The 25,404-nt window shown below is 43.0% G+C and overlaps 1 protein-coding gene across 1 annotated transcript in view; it reads right to left on the reverse strand.

Annotated features, from left to right (window-relative positions):
- AFF2 (AF4/FMR2 family member 2) overlaps nucleotides 1-25,404 on the reverse strand; it is a 572,314-nt gene that overhangs the window by 367,654 nt on the left and 179,256 nt on the right. The window contains exon 4 of the mRNA XM_030209863.1: nucleotides 13,719-13,763. Within this exon, the coding sequence (XP_030065723.1) occupies nucleotides 13,719-13,763 (45 nt within the window). The remainder of the gene's footprint in view (nucleotides 1-13,718; nucleotides 13,764-25,404) is intronic.

Below are 25,404 nucleotides of genomic sequence, written 5' to 3' on the forward strand. Positions count from 1 at the left end.
GCATTCCATGTAGAATCTCCAATAGTATCTATTTTATTTTTGTTACATTTGTACCCCGTGCTTTCCCACTCATGGCAGGCTCAATGTGGCTTACATGGGGCAATGGAGAGTTAAGTGACTTGCCCAGAGTCACAAGGAGCTGCCTGTGCCTGAAGTGTGAATCAAACTCAGTTCCTCAGTTCCCCAGGACCAAAGTCCACCACCCTAACCACTAGGCCACTAGATCACTCCTCCACTCCTAAGCTAGTCACTTACCTAGGGAAGTCTCTACTGGCATGTTGCAGACGTCAGAACCGCTCCCCCTCCCCCGGAGTTGCCGCCGCCCCTCCACCCGGCCCGAGCAGCACTGTAAACTTACATCAGCACGCAGCAGCAGGCACTTCAGCAAAGCTGCCGTCGGGCTTCCTTCTCTGCCTTTGTCCCGCCCTCGCCAACGTTACGTCACACGAGGGCGGGACACAGGCAGAGAAGGAAGCCCGCCACGACGGCAGCTTTGCTGATGTGCCTGCTGCTGTGTGCTTATGTAAGTTTACAGTGCTGCTCGGGCCGGGTGGAGGGGCGGCAGCGACTCCGGGGGGGGGGGGCTCGGAACACCCCCCCCATTCCAAAAGTAGCCCGTTTTCACGGGCTCAACGGCTAGTGTTTTATATATTATACATAGATACTTTCTCTATCCGTAGAGGGCTCACCAACTAAGATTTTGTACTTGGGGGCAATGGAATGTTAAGAGATTTGCACAGGGTGTATGTATAAGAGCTTGCTGTCTAAGATTTGTTACTTAACATGATCAGGTTACTTTAAAAACAACAAAAAAAAGCTATTAAAGTATCCCAACGCATTTGAATTCATCAGTTGTGTTCGAACAAACCAAGCGATACATTTAGCAATTATGCTCCAATTCATTAGCCGTTGCATATTAAGCCCTTTTGCTGACAATTATATGAGATTTTATGGGAATTATAGACCAATTCATTAATTTCTGTATATTAAGGATCATTTTTATGCAGAATTGTATGGGTATTTTCATTGGAGACCAGAAGTGGATCACTGATTTGATTTTTATGCTATTTAAATTCTGATTAATGAATGTTAATATTGAGTCTAATATTCATGATTGTACATAGTACAGTTCCAATAGTTGGTTATAAGTTATATTGTGCAAGGCTGACCCAAGGCAGTGTGGAGCTTGAGACAACTCAGCCGGAGCAGGTCTACCAAAGCTTGGGTGGGGGGGGGGGGGGGGGAAGCCCTCTATGAGATACCAAACAGCAAGGAGGGATACTGCATTTCCTAATCATGAACGCTGAAAACTTCAGTGTATAAGCCATTACAACTCCTGGCCTGGGCATTCCTGGATGATGTCCGACATGATAGCTACTGTGGCAATATAAAAGGGCCCTCAGAAGTTCAGATTTAAGGCAGTCACCTCAATCCTCCCTTCCTCCCTCAAAGAAGGCCTTGGTATTGAGAAGCCTCCAGAACATGATCTATCAAACCATCAATTTATTGCAAATAAAATACTCATGAACCAACTTCTTCTCCCAGGCTTGTTGCTATAAGAATAAGGTTGCTCACAGAAGGCTGGATTATTCTAGGCATTTATTTTCCTATGGAAGAAACTTTATTCCTAATTTAAGAGATTACAGCCTTAAGTTTTTCTCTTTTCCATCTCCTAGTGGTAGTAAAAGACTGATAATTTTTGTATTTGCTCTCTTTTCAAGCAGTAAGGTTAGGAAAAGATATTTAAACTATAATCAGATCTTCTGATTTTTATACCGAATTCCATTGTAATACTAAAACATTTTTTAAGGACGTATGTTCTGAATTTACCATAAAATAAGGGGCCAATGCAGATTTTGAAATGTTTTCTGTATTATTTGTTTTTATTGTACTTCCTGGTTATAACCAGCCCTTATTCTGTTAACTGCTCTGAACTGGAAGGCTACGGCAAGTAATAAATTCTGTTATTGTTCTTATTATTATTAACTAGAAATGCAACAATGAATTGCCCTGTCATCAATAGTGAAACATCTACTTTAGAAGTTACCTGGAAACAAATTAGGAAGGCAGTTAGATTTGCAAATAAGAAAGCATTTAGGTCCTTTGGAACTAACAGACAGATGATCAAAACCCTGCGCTGTTCCAAACAGCGCTCCAAAAATAGCACTGGAACAGCGCGGGGCATTATTAGACTTATGATCAGAGATAATTGCATGCAAATTTAAGCACGCAATTATCTCTGATCATGGGGTAGAAGTGCGGGAGAACTGTGCCTGAGCATGCGCTCAGCACAATCCTCCCACACTTGTTTGACAGGTCTGGGCTGTCAAAAGCCCAAGCCTGTCAAACACAGGGGCTGGAGGTCCATAGGACCACCAGGCCTCAACTACCCCTGCCCCGAGAAATGGGGGCTGGAGCTCCAGCAGACCTCCGGTCCCCCCAACGAACCCCCCTCCCAGGTTCAGGGAGGGCTGGAGATCCGGTGGGTCTCCACCCCCCTTAACTCCCCCAGCAAAGGGTCCTTGGTGGCCTAGTGGGTGACCAACCAACCCCCCCCCCCCCCCAGCGACAAGAGGGCTGGAGGTACACTGGACCTCCCGGTCCCCCCTGACGATCCCCCCCCCCCCCCCCAGGTTCAGGGAGGGCTGGAGATCCGGTGGGTCTCCAACCCCCCTAACTCCCCCAGCAAGGGGTCCCTGGTGGTTCAGTCCCCCCTACCCCCCTACCTTGTGTGTTGGAGGAGGGAGGGTAGCCTACCTCCCTCCTCTTCCTGCAACGCCGCAAAATGGCGGCGTCCAGCCCTGCCCAGTGTATCCTGGCAGAAAATAAAAAATATTTTTCAGATACTGGTAGTGTAGGTGCGCCAAAATTCAAGTTACCAAAGGGCCATGCAGTAACCAGGCGGTAACTCCAATTTGGCGCACACAGGCACCTATGCGGCTTAGTAAAATGTCCCCTAATTTATTATTAAAAATTTGAGTTTTGTTCACACCTTTTTCAGTAGTAGCTCAAGGTGAGTTACATTCAGCTACACGAGATATTTCCCTGTCCCTAGAGGGCTTACAATCTAATTTTTGTACCTGAGGCAGTGATCTTGTAAAAATACACTGGGAAGTAACCTTATCATCTTAAAATAATAATGTCAACTAGCCTGAGGTGCTGTACAGCATCTCAATATTTCAGACAGGCAAAAGATATGGTGAAATTTATAACAGGACGCCTATAAAAAAAATTCCCCAAAGCACATTTTTATGCCTCTTTAATAAGGCAAAACAAAAACCTACCCCAGTGGTACATGGAATTCACTTAGAGGAAAGGTGAGTAGTGGAGTGCCTCAGGGATCAGTCTTGGAACTGAGTCACTCAATGGCTTTGTGGGTGATACTGCTGAAGGATTAGGAGGAAAAGCTTGCATTTTGGTGGATGACACAAAGATTTGCAACAGACTGGACACTCCAGAGAGAGTACACAACATGAGAGCGTATTTACCAAAATCTTGGCACTCAAGCTTTAATGCAAAGAAATGCAGAGGGATGTATTTTGGGCGCAGAAATCCAAAGAAGCTGCATACGATAAGATGAAAGAGGATGATGTGCACAGACCAGGAGAGGGACCTTGGAGTGATAGCATCGGAGGATCTCAAGGTGGCTAGAAAATGTGACAAGGCAGTGGCCAATGACAGAAGTATGCTAGGCTACATAGAGAGAAGCATTACCAACAGAAAGTAAGAGGTGGTGATAATGCATCTGTACATAGTCATTGGTGAGGCCCCTCTCTGAGTACTGCATTCAATTTTGGAGGCCATATTTTTCTAATGATAGAAAAACACTTGAAATGGTGTGGTCCAGAGGAATGGGATCAAAACGATAAGGGCCCTGCATTATATGAGAAGTGAGTTAGGGGCCCTTTCACAAAAGCGCAAAGGCGCCTACTCACGTCCAACGCGCATCACATTGGCACTACCGCCCAGCTACTATGTGCCCTGAGCGGTAATTCCATTTTTGGAGCGCACCCAAATGCACAGTAGAAAATATTTTACATTTTCTACTGCTGGGCCCTTACCCAGCAGTTGGCACATGCTGCATACGTACTGCCTGGTTAGCGCGTGAGACCTTACCGCTAAGTCAATGGGTGGCATTAAGGTCTCAGGCCGAAATTGGATGCGTGCTGGTTTTCAATTTGCCACATGTCCATTTTCTAGTACATTAAAAAAATCCTTTTTCCAGGTGCGCTCAGGAAATGGGACCAGAGTGCGTCCAAAACACGTGCCTACACCAGTGCAGGCCACTTTTGGGCATGCCTTAGTAAAAAGGCCCCTAAAAGACTTGAGTATTTATTTATTTATTTGTTACATTTGTATCCCACATTTTCCCACCTATTTGCAGGCTCAATGTGGCTTACATAGTACCGTGAAGGCGATCGCCTAGACTGGTTGAAACAAATACAGGTGATATAGTGGTTGAATAATGGTACAAGTGTTTTAGGTACAATGGTACAAATGGTATGTATACCCTAGAGAGGAAAGGAGGATAAGGGAGTTATAATACAGCCGTTTAAATACCTGAAAGGTATTAATGAAGAAACAAACGTTTTTCAAAGACAAGGAAGCTACAGAACTAGAAAACTAGAAATGAAGTTCTAGGGTGGTAAAGTTTAAAAGCAACATCAAGAAATACTTTTTCATGGAAAGGGTGGTAGATACCTGGAAAGCCATCCTGGTGGAGCAGGGGAGTAGCTAGGTGGGACCACGGGGGCATGGGCCCCCGCAGATTTAGCCCTGGCCCCCCTGCTTTCACTCCCCCGCTGCTGACCCTCCCCCACCACATTCGACCCCTCCTCCCGCTGCCGCCATCCCTCCCCTGCCGCCGCCATCAGGTACCTTTGCTGGTGGGGGTTCCCAACCCCTGCCAGCCGAAGTCCTCTTCAGCGTCGGTCTCCGGCACGTTGCTGATCTCTTGGAGACCGGCGCTGAAGGGGACTTCGGCTGGCAGGGGTTGGGGACCCCCTGGCGGTGGCGGGTTGGCAGCGGTAGGAGGGGGCGGTGTCAGGGTGGGGTCAAAAGTGGCGGGGGGAGTCAGCAGCACCGGGGGGGGGGGGGCTAAAATGTGCCCCCTCATCTCAGGCTCTGGACTCCCCTCCCAAAGAAGTCTGGCTACGCCCCTGTGGTGGAGGTGGTTGGGACAAAATCAGTGACAGAATTCAGTAAAGAATGGGATAAATACAGAGGATCCCTATGTAGCAAAAGGATGTAATGAAAGCAAAACAAATGATTTTCACAGGGGTCTAACCTGCATGGAGCATTGGGTACAATCCTACACAAAGTCATAGAGGAGGTAACCTGCATAGAGTGGCGGGCATGACTCCAGCTACCTTTTTGGGCAGACTGGATGGACCTTACTGGTCTTTACCATGCTACCATAAAATATTAGCTCAAATCATGCAGAAATAGTGCCTGTGTTGTGGGCACTGACGTTTATGGGGCCGACCTAAATGCTCATATACAACCCCTAATACTATCAAAGTCACCAAAAATTGTGCACCAAAATTTGGGCACACACTCAATTAGCAAGCACAATTTAATTGACTAGCGAGCCAATTACTGCCAATACTTGGCTCCTATTGGCGCTAATTGAAATCAGTTAATATGTATGCACGTAAATTTAAGCATGTGATCCATGCCTAAATTCAAGGGGGCATGGAAATGTGAGGGTCATAGGCATTTCAGAGAGCAGCATGGGTGTGGATTTGAGTTACACATGCAATTATAGAATGAGGGTGTTCCATGCGTAAATTTAGGCAGAGGCATTTGCACTACGTTTTCATTGGTGCAAATGGGCACACCTAAAGTTAAGCTTGACCCCTGTACTTAAGTGCTATTCCATAAAGCATGCCTAACTTGGCTTATAGAAAACAACTGAACCGGGTTTTTTTCTGTGCTGATTTTTTAGGCGCAATTTATAGAAGTCACCCCATAAAGTAACCACATACATGCATACTTTATAAAATATCCATGTAAACTGCAACTCTACCCATGTCCTGCCTGAACTCCTTGCACCAAGTACAATGTTAGACATGACCTAACTTCACAAGAGGCTTTTCACATGTGTAAACAGTATTTTACATGTGAAAATGGTTTCTAAAACTACCTTCATTAAGTGCAAAATAAGGAATTGGAAACAACCTTGTCAAATCTGATTTGATAGTACATTCAGTGAAAAAACCTCTTTCACAATTAGATGTAGTAATAGTCATCCATAGAAAACATAAAATAGATTTATTAATCATTTTACAAAACAAACATAATTTTAGTGTAGTGGGCACTCTACAAGATATAATAGTCTAGCCCTGACTCATCAGGTACTGAGTGTATCAGAAGTACTTTTAATTAAATTGGAACATCTAAAAGCCTAAAAAATATATATCAAACAAGAGTTGAAATTTATTTATTTGGATTTTGCTCACACCTTTTTCAGTAGTAGCTCAAGGTGAGTTACATTCAAGTATTCTGGATATTTCTCTGTCCCAGGAGGGCTCACAATCTAAGTTTGTACCTGAGGCAATGGAGGGTTAAATGACCTGCCCAAGATCACAAGGAGCAGCAGTGGAATTTGAACCGGCCACCTCTGGACGGTAAGACCAGTGCTCTAACCACTAGGCCACTCCTCCACTCCTCGTAGCATATGAGAATAAGATTTCAAATGTATCAAACAAAACAGCATAAATAATACAAAACATCAATATGAATAATTGCAAACAATCCTGGAGTAACAGGTAAGCGTGCCAGATTAATGCAAAACAATCATGAATTACTTATATGAAATATAGAAGGAAGGGTCACAGACTATAGAATATAAAATGGGCTAGATTCTATATATGGCGCCTGAAAATTCCACGCGGAAAAAAATACAGCGAGGCATATTCTGCAAAGTATGCCTACATTTTATAAAATAGGCTTAAATTTCCACACGGTATATAGAATAACGCTGATGGCCTCTCCATGTGGCCATTTATGCCATGTTTTACTTTGGCCTAAATTCCAAAGCCTAAATTAGGTGTAGAGCAGGTGTATTCTATAACAGCGCACATAGATTTCAGAAACGCCCATGCCACGTCCCGTGGCCACACCCCATTTTTAACCATACAACTTAGAATTTAGGTGCACCATGTTACAGAATACACCTAGAGCCCTGCTTACTAAGCTGTGCTGTAGACATACTAGCATTTATAGCGCATGCTAAAAATGAGCATGTGCTAACGGCAGAGACACTCATATATTCCTTTGGGTGTCTCTAGCATTAGCATACGCTAATTTTTAGCACATGCTAGAAACACTAGCGCACCTTAGTAAACAGGGCCCCTAGTGAGTTGTGCACGTAAATTTTAATTAATGCCAATTAGTGATGATAATTGCTTGTTAGCATCCAATTAACAATAAAGATTAGATAGTTAATCAGTTAAGTTATGTGCATTGTTACAGAATACGCTTTGATTTCCATGCGGAAATTAAGGCGCCATGTAGAGAATCCTGGGGAATATATGCACCCAATATATCACTGACATTATAAAAGTTAAACCCGAGTAGAGGTATAAATGAAGGAGTAAAATATTTCAAGGAACATCAATGTTAATTGTTAAGTACTAAGGGGGTCTTTTACTAAAGATTGGCTCAAGTTATCTGCAGCAGGGCCCATTTTATTCCTACGGGTCTTGCAGCAGATAACTCGAGCTAAGACCTCTTAAGAGAGGAAATGGGAGCCCAAATGTTTTTCAATGGTAACACCTCTATTCGAATATTCAGCATTCTTACATTCATATTTACGAACCAAAAGGACATTGGCCCACCAGAAAAAGATGTTGAGCATATGTAATGATTTCCAATTATGAAGAATCATCTGGATAGTAAGGCCAATTCGGATATTAAGGGTTGTGGCAGAAGCAGAGGCAACATACGATTTTTCTGTTTTATTTGTGACCATAGTTTTGCCACCCAGGACAGCATCCCTAGTACTTCTCCACCAGTGCCCTTCCTCCTCCCTCTCGTTCTTGCATGATCAAATCCAATTACAAACCTGTTTATGTAGTGCTAAAATTTCCCACGACAATTTTCTCTGAGTCTGAATGCCCAGGAATTTCTGATCCAAACATATACACTTCATATACTTTTTAAAAAGATGAATGTGAATGAAAGAGGCATTGAATGAACAGTAGCTAAGGTTGAATCTTTAAGTACTGACACTATTGCTTTCCGATTTTCAAACTTGTTGTGCTAATTCAACCCGTTTTCGTATCTGTAATGATATGTTCAATAATACATCTCTTTTTAAAAAATGTGAAATTCCAGACCTCTGGGAATTTGGCGGCTTCTACAAATGACTTCAAGATGGTACAAGTAGAGCCCAAACAAGAAGTCTTCTGAGAACCCAGCCATAGAAACCCAACTGGTGGATGTACTGCTCTGACCGGGAAATGAAGCAGCACTGCCGACGAATCTCTGAGCAATTTTGTTTGGCACTGCAGCAGCAATTTTATGGGAAATGTTATTGCTGTTGTCCTTCCCTGCTTGAAACTAGCTGAAAACTCAATTTGAAAGACCAGCACTGAAATGGCTTTTTACATTTCTAAGAAGATAGGGGGGTAAACCATATGGCGAAACGATTGTAACTCTAAGCGAAGTCAAGCTACAACCTTAAATGAAAGCAAGTGGGTAACCTACACAGAGCGTCAGTTAACAGCACTACCACTGTACTGGTTAGACTAGGTGGTCCATTTTGGTCTTTATCTGCCGACATTTACTATGTTGGATAGAGGAGGAAAAGGAGAAAACAGGGAAGGAAGCTCTTTCATCCTTCCCCTTGGTTTCAAATATACTCCACTAGTAGTAAAACCTGTAGGTTCAGACTGCTGGGGAGTATAATAGAAAAATATTAACTCGATTTATCCTCAGAAGGAAGAAATTTGATAGAAAACATACGACAGTGAGCTATTTTTATAGCACACCTAAGACATACAGGAATTCATTTATTTACGCAGCTATTTAACAGTGGATACTCTCACCCGTTCTCTGAATAGCTAAATGCTGGGTTGCTAAGTTACCACTATTTGACATCATCTCTTCCCCAGTGTGTTCCCACAGTTGACAGGTTCAGATGATTCAGAAGGCCAGTCTCCTCATCCCTCCGTTTTCCAGTGACGTCCGTATAATTATTTTACATTCACATCATGTCCTCCCAAGCAAACCCCCAGATTCCACATGAAAATATTTAAAGAGCTTGTTAGCTACTGACTGCATTTTGTCACCTCACTGGGCAGCTCACTCTTTTCTCTTAACAGCACAGATATTCTAATTACATTCAAATATGTTTTTTATTCTGTGTTGATTTGTGCTTTAGAAAAGAAAATTACTGAAGTGCAACTAATGGACTGTACCTGCTATGGGCTAATTTACTGTATGAAAAGCTCAACTTAGATATGGATAGCACAGATTAATATACATCCATTAAGGCTTCACAGAAGCACAAGGGAAGTAATACCACATACAATTTCCTTTGTCTAGAACACTTTACCTGTTGATATATTTTTAAGGCAAATGTCATAAAGCATGAGCTGGCCCTGTCCTTATAATTCATATCTTCTGCTCATTTAGGGAATGGTTTTCAAAAAGAATCTTTTCGAAAGCCCACCCGCCACACTGTGGGAAGGGGAGGAACCCAGGGGCAGGGTTTGGGTGCGTCCTGTTAAATATTTACAAATATTTCATTTCGAAATCCTCATACTACGGCAGGATTAACCCTTTGGTGGGCCATAGGCAAACAAGCACACCGAGCCCCCTTTCATTTTATATATATATATATCTTTTATCCACTCCTACCCTAGCTAAGATAATATTTAAGCATCTATCTGATCTCATGTGCACCTTTTTTTTAAATTAGTCACTTTATTCTCTAACGCCTCTTACTCTCTTACCTATCCATGGGGTACTTTTACAAGCTGCAGGAAAAAGGGACCTGTGCTGGGGACCGTTTTTTCTGCGCACCAGGGCCCTTTTTACCACAGCAGGTAAAAAGACCCCAGGCACACATGCCCAATTACCACTGGATTATCGCCGTGCAAGCCACTTCCAGGGGCTTTCTTTTTCCCCCGGAAATGGCATGCGATCTGGCAGCCGCGTTGGGCCGGCGGTAGTCCCGAAAGAGCAAGCGGTTACCGCTGATCTGTAAAAGGGCCCCTATATGTTAACCATCTCTCTGATCTCATGTGCAACTTTCTTGAAATTAGTCACTTTGGGCTGGAGTGTACCCCACGGTAATTGGGCATTTTCAGAGGGAAATTAATGGCCATTTGCTAATATCCAAAGGGTACAAAGGACCGTTTAAGTCACTGCAAGATTTAGTTTGATCTATTTTATGTGTAAAGATTTCTATGTTGGATGTTCAATGGAATAACTAGTTTTAAATTTTCAGGTGCTGAATTCTCTCTCCCACCCCCACCATACACTCTGGGCTTTATTTAGTAAGAATCAAGTTTTTCAAAGGCAATTTTTGCAATAAGGCACATTCATTAGTTCCTTGAAAATTCACTATGGTGCACTGAGGTGAAGTTAGGTCATGGAACAGAAGATTAGGCATGTGGAGGGTAGTTCTTGTAAGGGAGTGCCTAGCTAGAGTGCCATTGTAAAGAAGTGGAGTAGGTAGGTGGGGCCACAGAGGGCCGGGCCCCCTCTCAAATTTCTTCCGAGCCTCTGGTTTTGCTGGCAGGGGTCCCCAGCTCCCGCCAGCTGAAACCTTCATCGAAATTGAATTTCACTAAAAGGAGCGCGCAGGATGTGAGGGGAAGAGACAGCAGGGCCAGAGACTGGCACTGGACGAAGGCTTCAGCTGGCAGGGGCTGGGGAGATGCAGCAGCGAGATGGCGGGGAACGGTGGCAGCACACCAAAATGTTTCACCCCCACCTCAGGCTCTGGCTTCCTCCCACCGCGAGGTCTGGCTAGGCCCCTGTTGTAAAGGGTCATCAGTTTGATATATTGCCTTTGTGAAGTACAACCAAAGCAGTTTATATATATTGTATGCAGTTACTTTGTGGGCTTACAATCTAAGGGGTCCTTTTACTAAGCTGCGCTGAAAAATGGCCTGCGCTGGTGTAGACATGTGTATTGGATGTGTGCAGGTCCATTTTTCAGTGCGCCTGCAAAAAAGGCCTCTTTTTGCTGAAAATGAAAGTGTGGCAAAATAAAAATCAGAGCGCGTGCATTTTGTGACAGAGACCTTACCGCCACCCATTGACTTAGCGGTAAGGTCTCACGTGTTAACCGGGCAGTAGTTGTCAGCATGTGTACACTGCTGATTACCGCCCAGTTAGCTCCATATGGTAGAAAATAAAAAATATTTTCTTCCGCACGTATCGGACGCACGTAAAAAGTGGAATTACCACCTGAGGCACGCGGTAGCCGGGCGGTAGTTCCAAATTGACGCATGTTGGACGTGTGTAGGCACCTACGCGCCTTCGTAAAAGGGCCCCTAAGCTTTGTACCTAGGACATTGGTGGGTTAAGTGAATTGCCAGGGTCACAAGGAGCTGAAGTAGGAACCAAACCCAATTCCTCAGGTTCCTAGCCCACTGTACAACCATTAGGCTCCTCCTCCATGATAAGTAGATGTGTACTTTATGAAATACCAGTGTTACAGGGGCGTAGCCAGACTTCGGCGGGAGGGGGGTCCAGAGCCCGAGGTGAGGGGGCATATTTTAGCCTTCCCCCCGGTGCCGCCGACCCCCCCCCCCCCCCACCATTGCTGAATCCCCCGCCACCAACTTTGACCCCCCCCCCCCCACCGACCACCCGCCCATCGCCTACCTTTGGCGGCGGGGGACCCCAACCCCCGCCAGCCGAGGTCCTCTTCTTCCCAATCCCGCACAAGGTTTCGTTCTAGTCTGACGTCCTGCAAGTCAGACTAGAACGAAACCTTGTGCGGGATTGGGAAGAAGAGGGCTCGGCTGGCGGGGTCCCCCGCCAGCAAAGGTAGGCGACGGCGGGTTGGTGGCGGGAGGGGGCGGGGTCAGCGAGTCGGCGGCAGGGGGGTCCAGGGGCAAATTTACGGGGACCCAGACCCCCGTGGCCCCATACTGGCTACGCCACTGGTTAAGTAGCAGATGTGGACATTTATATCAGTCCTCAAGCTGGTGTTAATCTCCACATCAATATCTGTGAGAGTTTCTGGAAAAACATGACTAAAGTCACCAGAAACAAAAAATGAGGTTTTAATCAATGACATTAGAGCAATTTTTTAAAGCAACAGTCCAAACCCCATTCTTTAATGTGAAAAAGTAAAGGGTCATAAACGTTCAAACACGTAACTGCTTTTGGACCCATAGCATGAAAATTAGCCATTCTCAACATTTTTGATCCGTAACTTTAGTCCTATTTTCCCCACAGATGGTCACATTTGTCAAGTGTTGATGGCTCTCTCATTCTCCCTGTCTCCTCAGCTCGAAACCTTGGGGTCATCTTTGACTCTTCTCTCTCCTTCTCTGCTCATATCCAGCAGATTGCCAAGACCTGTCGTTTCTTTCTTTACAACATCCGTAAAATCCGCCCCTTTCTTTCCGAGCACTCTACCAAAACCCTCATCCACCTCTCGTTTAGACCACTGCAATCTGCTTTTTGCTGGCCTCCCACTTAGTCACCTCTCCCCTCTCCAGTCGGTTCAAAACTCTGCTGCCCGTCTCATCTTCCGCCAGGGTCGCTTTACTCATACTACCCCTCTCCTCAAGACCCTTCACTGGCTCCCTATCTGTTTTCGCATCCTGTTCAAACTTCTTCTACTAACCTATAAATGTACTTACTCTGCTGCTCCCCAGTATCTCTCCACACTCGTCCTTCCCTACACCCCTTCCCGTGCACTCCGCTCCATGGATAAATCCTTCTTATCTGTTCCCTTCTCCACTACTGCCAACTCCAGACTTCGTGCCTTCTGTCTCGCTGCACCCTATGCCTGGAATAAACTTCCTGAGCCCCTACGTCTTGCCCCATCCTTGGCCACCTATAAATCTAGACTGAAAGCCCACCTCTTTAACATTGCTTTTGACTCGTAACCACTTGTAACCACTCGCCTCCACCTACCCTCCTCTCTTCCTTCCCGTTCACATTAATTGATTTGATTTGCTTACTTTATTTATTTTTTGTCTATTAGATTGTAAGCTCTTTGAGCAGGGACTGTCTTTCTTCTATGTTTGTGCAGCGCTGCGTATGCCTTGTAGCGCTATAGAAATGCTAAATAGTAGTAGTAGTAGTAGTAGTATTTAAGAATCAGTTAAAGTGGATGGAGGGAAGGGAATTAAGAACTCCGACTTATTTGCAGATCTGTTTAGACCTATTGTCAATGAAAGCAATAATACTGCTGATCTGGATTTAGAAAAGCACCTTTCATCCACACGGAATTCCAAGCCTCATTATGCATCACCACAGAGCGCAAACTTCAACATGCCCTGAGTGATTCTTTTGGAATAATCACTCTTATGAAAGGGGAGTATATGAGGGCTTCTGTATTCTGCTATTAGTAGGTGGAAAGGAGGCAGGGCAAAGTATTTAAATGGAAAGTTTTGAATTATAATGAAAGAACAGCAGCTATTATCTAGTGCTCCCTCATTCCTTCAGCCAGCATCACAAACATTCACAATTACTAATTAATTCTTTAAAGCCAGGGTCAGAAATTGGTCTGCACTCACCCGCAGTATCTCTTCTACACAGCTGGAATCATTGGGAAGACTCACCTGAATGAAGAAAGAAAATCATGCTGGGTTAGATCAGAGCACAGAGATTTGGGGATTCCAATTATGGCATCTATCTTATCATGTCCAACTATTTCTATATATGATCACTACGAAAATAAAACAGCCTCACAGAAAACAACAGTGCCTGGGACTTATTAAATATCTTTCAGCAACACTGGGGCAGCCTGAACTCCTATGACCATGTAGGCCAAGCAAGATCAGACATTGCTAGACCTTGAATAGGGGGTCACCAGTGAAAACTGGGAACTGTGGAGGACAGTCAGCAATGGCAAATCCTGTAGTCAAATGGTCATCACAGTGAAATTGTGATCATCTAAGCCTGTAATGCACTTGGTATGTACCACCACTTCTACATGGTAATACTTGATTTGGGAATAGTCAAAATTCTTCTTAATGAGGCAATGAAAGGGCCACTGGTTGACTGAGCATAGCTTATTGCAAGAAAGCATTTTATAAGTCTCTAATATGTATACCTGTTTCAAAGTTCATCTCTAAATTGCCACTCAATGTTTGGCACTGGCAAAGTCAAACAGTTTAATTTATGGCTTCCAAAATCTGAGAACTAAGCATACAATTGATCAACTGTTTACTAAAAAAAAATATATCCATCTCTCTCTATGTGTGTATATCTATCTATCTATCTATCTATCTATCTATCTATCTATCTATCTATCTATCTATCTATCTAAAATTTATCATATATTTCAAACTCATGACTAATGATGAGCTGCTACAGCACCCACGCTTTCATTGATGGATGACACTAAAATATTTGCCCTCCCTAGTTTCCCCACTACAATTACTTAGAAGCCAAATTTACATCATGTAATTAACCAGATATTAAATTTAGAATGAGCATTAGATACTACAACATAGACCACACAGAAACTCCCTGCCGGTCGTATGTTTGACATACCTGATATAAATGTCTCTAAATGTATATCTATCTGTAGATAGATACATATATAGACAGCTTGTAAATCTCAATAATTAAATCTACACCTCTTGCACAGAAATCCTAACATTAATGAGAAACCAATTTTTAAAAAGAGGAAATCTGTTCTCCCCCCCACTCCACCCCACTCCTCACTGGCATTCAAGTACACAAGTAAATGTTGAGTCATAAATTAATGGGATAATATGTGGAAGGAAGAATGTCCATAAATCCCTAACGAGAATTTTAAACACATTAAAGATCTTAATACAAAGTGCTTGCCTTCCTTTTATCCAATAACAAACAAGTCAATAATTTTCTGCCTCTAAATGACACCATTAACTGAGATGGCATGTTTTATTTGACAGACTCTCCAGTCAAGTACAGTAAAACCAATTAATTTGCTTGCAGCGAAGCATTCCTTGATAACTTTGATGTGATTTTTCTTCTAAAATAAATAGAAAAAAGAGCTTGATTCTCCGTTATAATATGTCATGGAAGCCTCAGAATTTCTAGGCACTTTACACTTCAAACAGCTTGAAAGATAACCTCCAACTTCAGGCCCTCAATTAATGGGTTTCTGATAAGGAAACAGTGCAGTAAAACAGATTTATTGAATGAAAATCATCACTTATTTTATCTATGACAGTCAGAAAAGGGGTAAATCTATACCTCACAACTCTAGGCCCTCCAGCTGCCCCCAGTGTGTGGCATCTTTCTCTGTCCCTACTTCCTCCCCTCCCCCACCCGGTCTCCAGCATCTGTCTTTTCCACCCCCACACCAAGGTCTCTAGCATCTCTCTATGTTCATTCCTTCCCTCCCTCCACCCTCCACCCCCCCCCCCCCCGCCCTACAAGGCGTTCGGGTCTTATGTCCCTTCCTCCAGGTCAGTGATGCAGAAGTCCGTGTCCAGCATAAGGCCTTGAGAACCTACACATGCTGAAGTCCTGCTAGTTCCCTCCTCCTCTGAATTTCCTGTTTTGGAATGGGCATAAGCCAACAGACCTTGCCCATGCGTGGATGTTCAAGTCCCCCCGCTGGCCACCATGCATTTCCTATAGCTTCCAACTACTGCGTCACTGCCCTAAAGGAAGGGAGGTAAGGCCTGAAAACCTTGGGGAAGAGGGAGGGAGACCAAGTGTGGACACCACCTCCTAAACTGTGCAGCCCTTGGCGGCCACTTAGTCTACCTAGTAGATGAGCTGGCACTGACCAGCCCTATAGCTGCAAATGTCTGCACCTAGACATTAGCACATATAAGCATTAATGATAGCATTCTATAATTTACATGTGTACCTATGCACTCTACCTAAACTCTGCATGCGAACGCACAACAGTAATATGAATGCCATAAAATCATGGCACACATTATTTTGCAAGTCAGTGTTCTAAAGACGTCAGTTACCCATGTGTGTAAATGAGCACAATTCATGCACCTTCCTGTCACCTAGAAGTATGCAGCTCCTTACAGAACTACCTTCAAATGAACTAGTCTCTTCTACTGCAAATACTGCTTCACAGTCATACTATAAAACAACCACAGAAGAACCACAGTACTCCACACAAGTGGAAACAGCAAACACCAGTGGAGATGACAAAATCACCAGATGTAACTGATGTCTTTTATTAAAAACCTTCATTCAACTCAACTCAACACAGGCCATGTTTCGGCTGAAAAATCTGCCTCCGGAGTGTAAGCAAATGATGGCTGTGAAATGAATCAAAGCTTTGGCGGGAGTATTTTATGCACAGGCATTGGACTGAATTTAAGAACGAGGCAAGCTTTTCAGCTGAAACAAGGCCCATGTCCAGTTGAGTAGAATGAAGGTTGTTAATAAAAGACACCAATTACATCTAGAGATTTTGTCGTCTCCACTGCTGTTTGCTGTCACAGTCATACTATAACATATATCCCCCAGTTTTATGGAAACATTTCAATTTGCACTCAATGGAAATTTCCACATGCAAAGCATGTTTTGCAAGCAGGAAGTGGTTTCTAATAAAACAGTACAGGAGAATATAAGCATAAAACTCGGCACAGAGAAACAAAGGGAGCAATTCTATAAATGGTATACAAAATTAGGCGCTGGGAAAATCCACACTAAACTAGTATTCTGCAAAGGGCATGCTGCACAGACCAAAGTTTCTAGAATACTAGTTTAGTGCAGAACTTGCGCCTAACTTTGGGCAGGGCAAGTATGCCTGCCAAAACTGGTAAAAATGCTAGCACCCATCTAATGCTAGTTAAGTGCGCAAATAATATTATTTTATAACATTGCACCTAAATTCTGGGAGGCCCCTGACCCACCCATCACCCCTTTTGAGTTGCGCTATGAATTTTAGGCATGCTTGTTACAGAACAGGGTGTGGAGCAGATGCACATGTAATTCCCAGTTATTGCTAATTAATTACCTGTTAATACCAATTATTGATTGTTAATGCCTAATTAACTAATTAGTTTGCATGCAGATATGCAATCCGCACCCAACTTTCTGCACCCAACTTTGGGCGATCTATGTAAAATCCGGGAGAGAGTGCCCAATTTTACATGATACATGAGGCTGTAGTCTGGGTGGAGGGAAAAGCTGTGATGTACTTTATAAAATACACGCAAAGGGGAAAATTCTATAAATGGTACACAATATTAGGCACCAATAAAAATCAGCGCTCAGCATTATTCTAGAAAGGGTGCTCCAACTAATCTCACTATCCCCCTATACTCCAACCCATATTCTGCGTTCTCTGAATCGCCATCATCCCGTCCTTCTTGGACCGAGACTTGCTCATTACAAGTCAACTAGATGTAGCACTTTTTCTTTCTCGCAACGAATATCTGGAATGGTCTACCACTACATGTTCGCAGTATTCCTGAGCTTAAAACCTTTAAGACAGAGTTGAAAACTTGGTTATTCCAAAAGGTCTAATTGGGTTGTCATGTCATGAATATCTTTTCATTTGTCTTCCCTAGTCATTCTTTATTATATTCTCCTCCCCCTTCTCTCTGTCTTTCAGTATTTGTGTTTCTTTCCTATCAATTAATGAGTTCCTTTCCTTTTCTTGATTTTTGTAATCTGTAAACTGCTTTGTTCTGCGGTCCAGTAAGTGCGGTTTAGCAAATTCTTAATAAACTATAAACTATAGAACAGTGTTGAGTGCTAAATACCGCATAACCTTTGGGCTCAAGGAATTCCTCTAGCGGAAACCTGATATAAATCTTGGCATGAAAGTTGGGCGTGGATCTTCGCTATTCTGTAACACTGCCCACATCTGTCAATGCCCATAACCCACCCATGCCCCTCCCATGGCCACACCCCTTTTGAGTTGCACAAGATCCAATTTTGGTGCCCATTGTTACAGAATAGCGTGCAGAGTGGCACCCAAATCAAAATTAGTGCCAATTAAATACTTGTTAATTCCAATAATTAAATCATTGGAGCCCATTAATTAATTATTTTGGGTGCCCTTTATAGGATCAGGGGTATAGAATCTATCCACATATTTGCACCTGCCTCCGAGGAAGTGCAAATTTGAGTGAGCGCATTTGTGTACAGCTGAGGTTAGTTCTTGGTACACAGGACAGACACCTATGTTGTTTTTTAAAAAATAGTTGGACTTATGGAAATTTTTATAGGCACCTAGTTATAAAATTATCCCTCAAATCTAGAATGGAGTTTACCACGAAGAGCAGTCACGGTTGGTAGAGAAATTTATTGAAGAGGATCCAGCGGTCAATGTGGTATCATGGATGACTCCATTATTGATTTGTGTGATTGATTTTTGGTGATTGTATCTCTCTCCCGGTGCCTACCATAAAATTATCCCCCATATGGTACATTAACCCTGACTGGAAAAAAAATGCTTTTTCAAGAAAATGCAGTGACAGGAATAGGTTTTTCTGCGCTTAAAAGTTTGTCCCTAACTTAATTGAATTTCAGTCTTCTAGTCAGGGAGTGACACCAGATCCTTAGGGAAGATATGTCTATGAAAATGGAAGGTGTACTAAATATGCATTTCATAAAAAATTCAACCTATAATAATTAGCAACTTGACAACAAAACAAAGAACAGTCCATGGAAAATTTTATGATGCCTAACTGAAAGGCCATTAGTCTTCACAGTATGTAATATGTACCAGCAGCCTCAGTAGGGTATCGTGGCACGAGAGAAAAGTTCCTAATATGGAAATACACTGAGGATAAAGACAAGTGAAATAAAAAATTAAAATGAGGAAGGCTAACAAATGTTGAGTTTGATATAAATTGCCCACTTACAGAAATTACAATATTAGATTACGACCACAAGGTTATTCAAGTGATGCAGAGCGCTAATTTTCTGGTGCAAGCATTTTTCTTATTGAGATAATGAAAGGAAACCTACAAGTACATTTAATAGCTCTAGAACGAAATGCCAGATTTTCTGGAAAAGCCATTGGGGCTGATTCTTCTGCAAATCTAGTGAGACAAATTAGAAGCCCAGCTGACTCTCAGTAGGACATTTGAGAAAATAAGTGCATTTAGAAATGGGATAATTCAGTAAACGTGAATGAATATGTGAAATAATTTGGGTCAATATTCAAACACCATAATCAGTATGGGTTTCTTTTTTTAATAAATGCTGGCCACGGTGTTTAATGTTTTATGTATCTTCAGTGTCATTATCACAGAGGTGGCAGTGCTACTATACAAATTGGTAGTGATATTCAGCCGCTATCCATAGATCACCTCATTCCATAATAGAACACCTAAATTTAATCACAGAAAACTACCTACAATTTAGAAAAAAACCTGAAAACACATCTTTTCAAGAAGTCTTTCCCCCCTGGATCTGCCTAATCCCACACCACCATACATCACGAAAAGTTCAGAAATGGAAAACAATAATATTAACCTCTCTCACAATATGCTAATATATCAACCTTAGCGTTTATTGTACGTCTGTATTATGTACTAGACTTCTACAAATCTAAATTTTGTAACCGCCTTTTTAGCAATATGTAAGCCACATTGAACCTGCCATATGGTGGGAAAATGTGGGATACAAATGCAATAAATAAATAAATCGCCTTTTAGCCACTTATATGTATACAATACTGCCATTCACATGAGTAAGTGTACACTGGGGTGAATAAATAGCAATAGCACACCTAACCACTATTCTACAATTACGCACTAAGCGGTCCTTTTACTAAGGTGAGCTGAAAAATTGCTTGCGATAGTGTAGGCGCGGGTTTTGGGTGCGCACCGATCCATTTTTCAGCGCACCTGTAAAAAAGGCCTTTTTTACAATTTTTGCTGAAAACGGACGTGCGCCAAAATCAAAACTGTCGCACGTCCATTTTGGGTCTGTGACCTTACTGCCAGCCATTGACCTAGCAGTAAAGTCTCACACGGTAACCAGGCAATAATGACCTACGCGCATCAAATGCCACTTGACGTGCGTTTGATATGCGCGTCCGAAAATAAAAAATTTTGGTCGTACACATCGGACACGCGCCCAAAATGAAATTACCGCAAGTGCCACGTGGTAGCCGGGCAGTAACTCCATTTTGGCGTGCGTTGGGTGCACGTAGACACTTACGCAGCTTAGTAAAAGGGCCCCTAACCCTAAGCGTAGCTTAGTAAACAGAGGGGTAAAATAGCTTAGGGCCAGATTCAGTAAATGGTGCTCAAATTTAGGCACCGGGAAAAATCCACACTAACCCTCTAATTCTATAAAAGTTCCAAAAATTGTGCACGCATATTTAGGCATGTGCCCAATTTGTGTGCACAATTTAATTGAATAACGAGCCAATTAGCACCAATATTTGGCTTTTTAACAACCAATTATTCACACTAATTAGATTTAATAAATGTAGTCATAGGATCCACACCTAAACTTTATGCACGATCAGAAAAAGGAGGCACAGAAATGGGAAGGGCATGAGCATAACAGGGGTGTTCCTAAAATTAAAACGTCTTGTTATAGAATAAAGGGGATATGTGCCTAATGTAGGTGCGTGCATTTGCACCATGTTTCAGTTGGTGCAAATGGCCACTCCTAAACTTAGGCATGATTCCACGGCATAAGCATCATTTGATAAACTGTGCCTAACCTTAAGCGCAGTTTAAAGAACAGTGCTTTTTTCAGCGCTGATGTTTTTGGCCCAATATATAGAATCTATCCCTAAGCGCTATTCCATAAAGAGTGCTCTGGGCTGAGCATCCTTTATAGAATGGTGCTTAGCGAGGATTCCCACACTCAACTTTGGGCGTACAGATTTACGCCTGCTGAAACACAGTATCAATCTTGGCTTGCAAGTTGGGCACATAACACTGTGCCTAAATTTTAGAACATGCCCATGCCCCTCCCATGGCCACACCCTCTATTGGGTTACACGCAAGACAATTTAGGCGTGCAGTGTTATAGAATAACATCCTGGCAGATCCACGCAGAAATCTAAGAGCCAATTAGCATCAATAATTGATCTGCACCCAAATCTGGGCATCTTTATAGAATCCAGGGGTTAGCACATAATTTTTGAGGCGCGTTCTCAGGGGAGGGGCATGGGCAGGGAGTAGATGGGGAAAACATTTATATGCACTATGTAGAGAATATTGTAACTTATGCATGTAAATGTCATATTTAGGTGCCTAATACGCACGTCATAGAGCTGTTATAAATGTGCGTGTTTACACTGATGCAGATTTAAGCTAAGGGGTAGATATTCATCTGAAGGCAATGAGCATTTTTTGAACCACCCATCAGTGTTATTCCCAGATATTCAATGCCAGCCTATATCCCTGCACTTGCATTGAAAAATAGGGTTTATGTAGCTCATGCAGTTAAATGCGATATTCATAAACGACACCGCATAAAGATAGAATTGACTTTTATGTGGTCCAATAGGGCCATTTAGCTAAACCAGTTAAGTACTGAATATCAGCAATTAACCACATAAGTGCTGACTCCGCCCCTAGACCACCCCACAAAATAGCTGGCTCTCATTTAAGCTGTTTGTGGTGATATTCAGAGGCACTAACCAGTTACTTGTCACTGAATATTAGCAGATAGACCCACAAAAGCAATTTCAGTGGCTGGGAGCCATTTCTGGCTGGTTAAATCGCTTTGAATATTGACCCCTAAGTGTTATCAAATAGGCTCACCACCCATGGAAACATGGCACCTAAATATCTGTAATTAAACTCTGGAATTCGTTGCCAGAGAATGTGGTAAAAGCAGTTAGCTTAGCGGGGTTTAAAAACAGTTTGGATCGCTTTCTAAAAGAAAAGTCCATAAGCCATTATTAAAATGGACTTGGGAAAATGCACTGCTTATTTCTGGGATAAGCAGCATAAAATGTATTGTACTGTTTTGGGATCTTTCCAGGTACTTGTGACCTGGATTGGCCACCGTTGGAAACAGGATACTGGGCTTGATGGACCTTCGGTCTGTGCCAGTTTGGCAACGTTTATTTACTTATATGAGAACTGATTCCTATTATAATGCTGCTGAAAATTCACACCGATGGGGTTTAAACCTGCAGCACTCACTGCTAAATGTATAAACCCTTTTGAATACTGGGTCAAATATTCATTTAACATCTTTATCATTTGTTTTAACAGCACATCCTTCAAAAGGAATGGAACACTCAATTAAATAAATCACTGTTCTGGGGAAATTCAATCAAAGTTTAATCCATTATCCAAGCTTGGCTTTAGTGAGCTTTGAGATTAATAATTCTGCTAATGGTAAAAATAACATACATGGTATATATGATTTGTAGATTGGATTGCTGTCTTTGAAAGAAATATCATCTAACATTTATTTTATCTACCTACTAGTCATATCTCTGAATTGGGCAGTGACCACTCAACTTTATTTGACTTGTGACCTTTACTGCTGTCAGACCAGACAGATTTTTATCCTGGGAGTTGCAACCAAAGGCCTCAAAGGTAGAGTGCCAGCTCATTAATCCATTTCATTAGATAGTCTTTGAAATTATAATTCAAAGTTCAACTTGCTTTAGCATTTTCTGCTGAACTGCATCTGGCAGTCCAGGGCACAAAGTCAAATTCTGGTTTCCACTGGAAACCGTTTTCCAATGACTTCTGAATGCTGGCAGCGAAAACTCTCTTAGTCACGGAGATCATCAAGTGCCAGGTTTCATTAACCTACTTTCTGTGCTCGCTGTACTCTTCAGGAAGCCTCCGTCTAACTAAGGATGTCGACCTGCTGCTAGACTCCCCTCAGGAGATAAGAAACAGGGATAAATAAGGGACCTGGGCGCACTTCAGGGAAATTCCTCACAGCAGTTCTGCCAGTCTCCACTCTTTCTCTTCATTGTGAAGGATTCCATGAATTCAAGATCTACAGAAAATAGGAATAGGAACTGGGCAGGCGGCACCTTGGCGCTCTCCTTTCATCCCACACACCACATTCCAAAGGATCAACACATGGCAAATCATCCGAGAAGAAGAGTGGATTTATTATGGCCGCAGCATTGCACTACTTACTGTACATGTGTTAAATGCATTTTACAGTATGCTGCAATTGCATACATGAACCCTTGTCAATATTCTATCTAGATCATTTCAGGACAGGGTGTCTAACTTTTCCAGTCACACAGCTCCAACTATTTGCACCCTTACTCACCAGCCGAAGCACATTTCTGCCTTGTGGGCATAGACTGTAGAAGTGCTGAAGCACTAACATCACTTCCCTCATCAGGGGTTACGTAAGAACATAAGAGTAGCCATACTGGGTCAGACCAATGGTCCATCTAGCCCAGTATCCTGTTTCCAACAGTGGCCAAGTCAGTTTACAAGTACCTGGCAGAAAACCAAATCATGGCAGCATTCCTACCAATCCCAAGGCAAGCAGTTGCTTCCCCATGTCTGTCTCAATAGCAGACTATGGACTTTTCCTCAAGAACCTGACCAGATGACCACTGGAGGGAATTGGGGATGACCTCCCCTGACTCCCCCAATGGTCACTAACCACATCCCACCTTGAAAAAAAGAACTTTAAAAACTTTTTTGCCAGCCTGAAATGTCATACTCAGGTCCATCGCAGCAGTATGCAGGTCCCTGGGGTGGGAGGTAAGTGTGTGTCAGTGAAGGCATAGCGAAGGCGTGGACTTCCTTTTTTCAAACATTTTGGACGTCCTGAACTCCCCCCCCCCCTCACAGGGATGGCCAAATTTCAAGGGAGTGGAGTGGAGTGGGGGAGTGGCCAAGAGCACTGGTCTCACAATCCAGAGGTGGCCAGTTCAAATCCCACTGCTGCTACTTGTGATCCAAAATCCAAATAAATAAATAAAGGGGGTGTCAGAGGCATAGCAAAGGCATGGATGTCCTTCTCACAGAAACATCCACATTTTGGATGACAGAGGCATAGCGAAGGACATCCTTCACCCATATTCTTAAAAAAAAAAGACATCCCTGATGAGCACTTGTAGACGGCTATAATACACAAAGCTTGTCTGCATGTATGAAGCCGTCTTTGGCATGCACAGAGCAGCCATGCACAATGCTTGGCTGCTCTGCACTGGCTTCCCCTCCTTAGGAAGGAAATTGTGTGCAAATGAACTAACAGTGAGCAGCTCATTTGCATGCGATTTCCTTCATGCATGCCTGATGCTTTCCGAATCGCTAAGGGATTGGTAAGGGAAGGGCTTTTTCCGTTCTGTTAGTGCATCAGTTAGTCCACTGCAGTGCCCCCTAGGGTGCCCGGTTGGTGTCCTGGCATTGTCAGGGGTACCAGTGCACTATGAATGCTGGCTCCTCCCACAACCAAATGAGTTGGATTTGGTCGTTTTTGAGATGGGCATCCTCGGTTTCCATTATCACCGAAAACCGGGGACGACCATCTCTAAGGTCGACCTTTTCAACATTTATGTCGACCATTTCTAAGGTCGACCTAAATGTTGAGATTTGGGCCTCCCTGACCGTATTATTGAAATGAAAGATGGCCGTCCATTTTGTTTTGATAATACGGGCTTCCTCACCCCTTCGCAGGGACGTCCTGCGAGGACGCCCTCAGGAAAGTTTGGGCGCCCCGTTTGATTATGCCCCCCCCCCCTACGTTTCCATCGGCTCCATAAACCCAGAAATTCAATGCCAGAGCCTGGAAATTACCTGGCACTGAAATTTCCAGGTTTAACACTGGTGGCAGGCTGCAAAATGCTCTTCACCACTGACTGAATATCAAGACAATATTTTCAAAATAATGTAAGAAAAAAGCTGAGGGTCCTGTTTACTAAAGCGTGCTAGCGTTTTTAGCACAAGCTAAAAATTAGTGCGTGCTGTGTAGAAGCCCATAGGAATATTATAGGCGTCTACATGGTTAGAGCACGCTAATGGTTAGTGTGCGCTAAAAACGCCAGCGTGGCTTAGTAAACAGGGCCCTAAATATGCTACAACTTGGTTATGGTGCCTATTTTAAATCTATTCCATAAGAAAAGTAGGTGTCCAATTTTTTTGCGGTATATCAGCGCAAGTGCAGAGAACATGCATACATCTAGGTGTGCCAACTTACACCAGACCTAGAGCAGGTATAAATGCTCTTGCCAAGATACATACGTTGACATACATATATTGCAGCATTCTGCAAGTCCTTTTACTAAGCTGAGGCAAGCACCAGCATGTACCTACCGCAGCCTGAAAGGGTTTCCCATGGGATGTGCTGAGGTGGCCTGCAATAATTTTA

This window comes from Microcaecilia unicolor, chromosome 7, assembly GCF_901765095.1.
Source record: "Microcaecilia unicolor chromosome 7, aMicUni1.1, whole genome shotgun sequence".
Classification (NCBI taxonomy): Eukaryota; Metazoa; Chordata; class Amphibia; order Gymnophiona; family Siphonopidae; genus Microcaecilia; species Microcaecilia unicolor.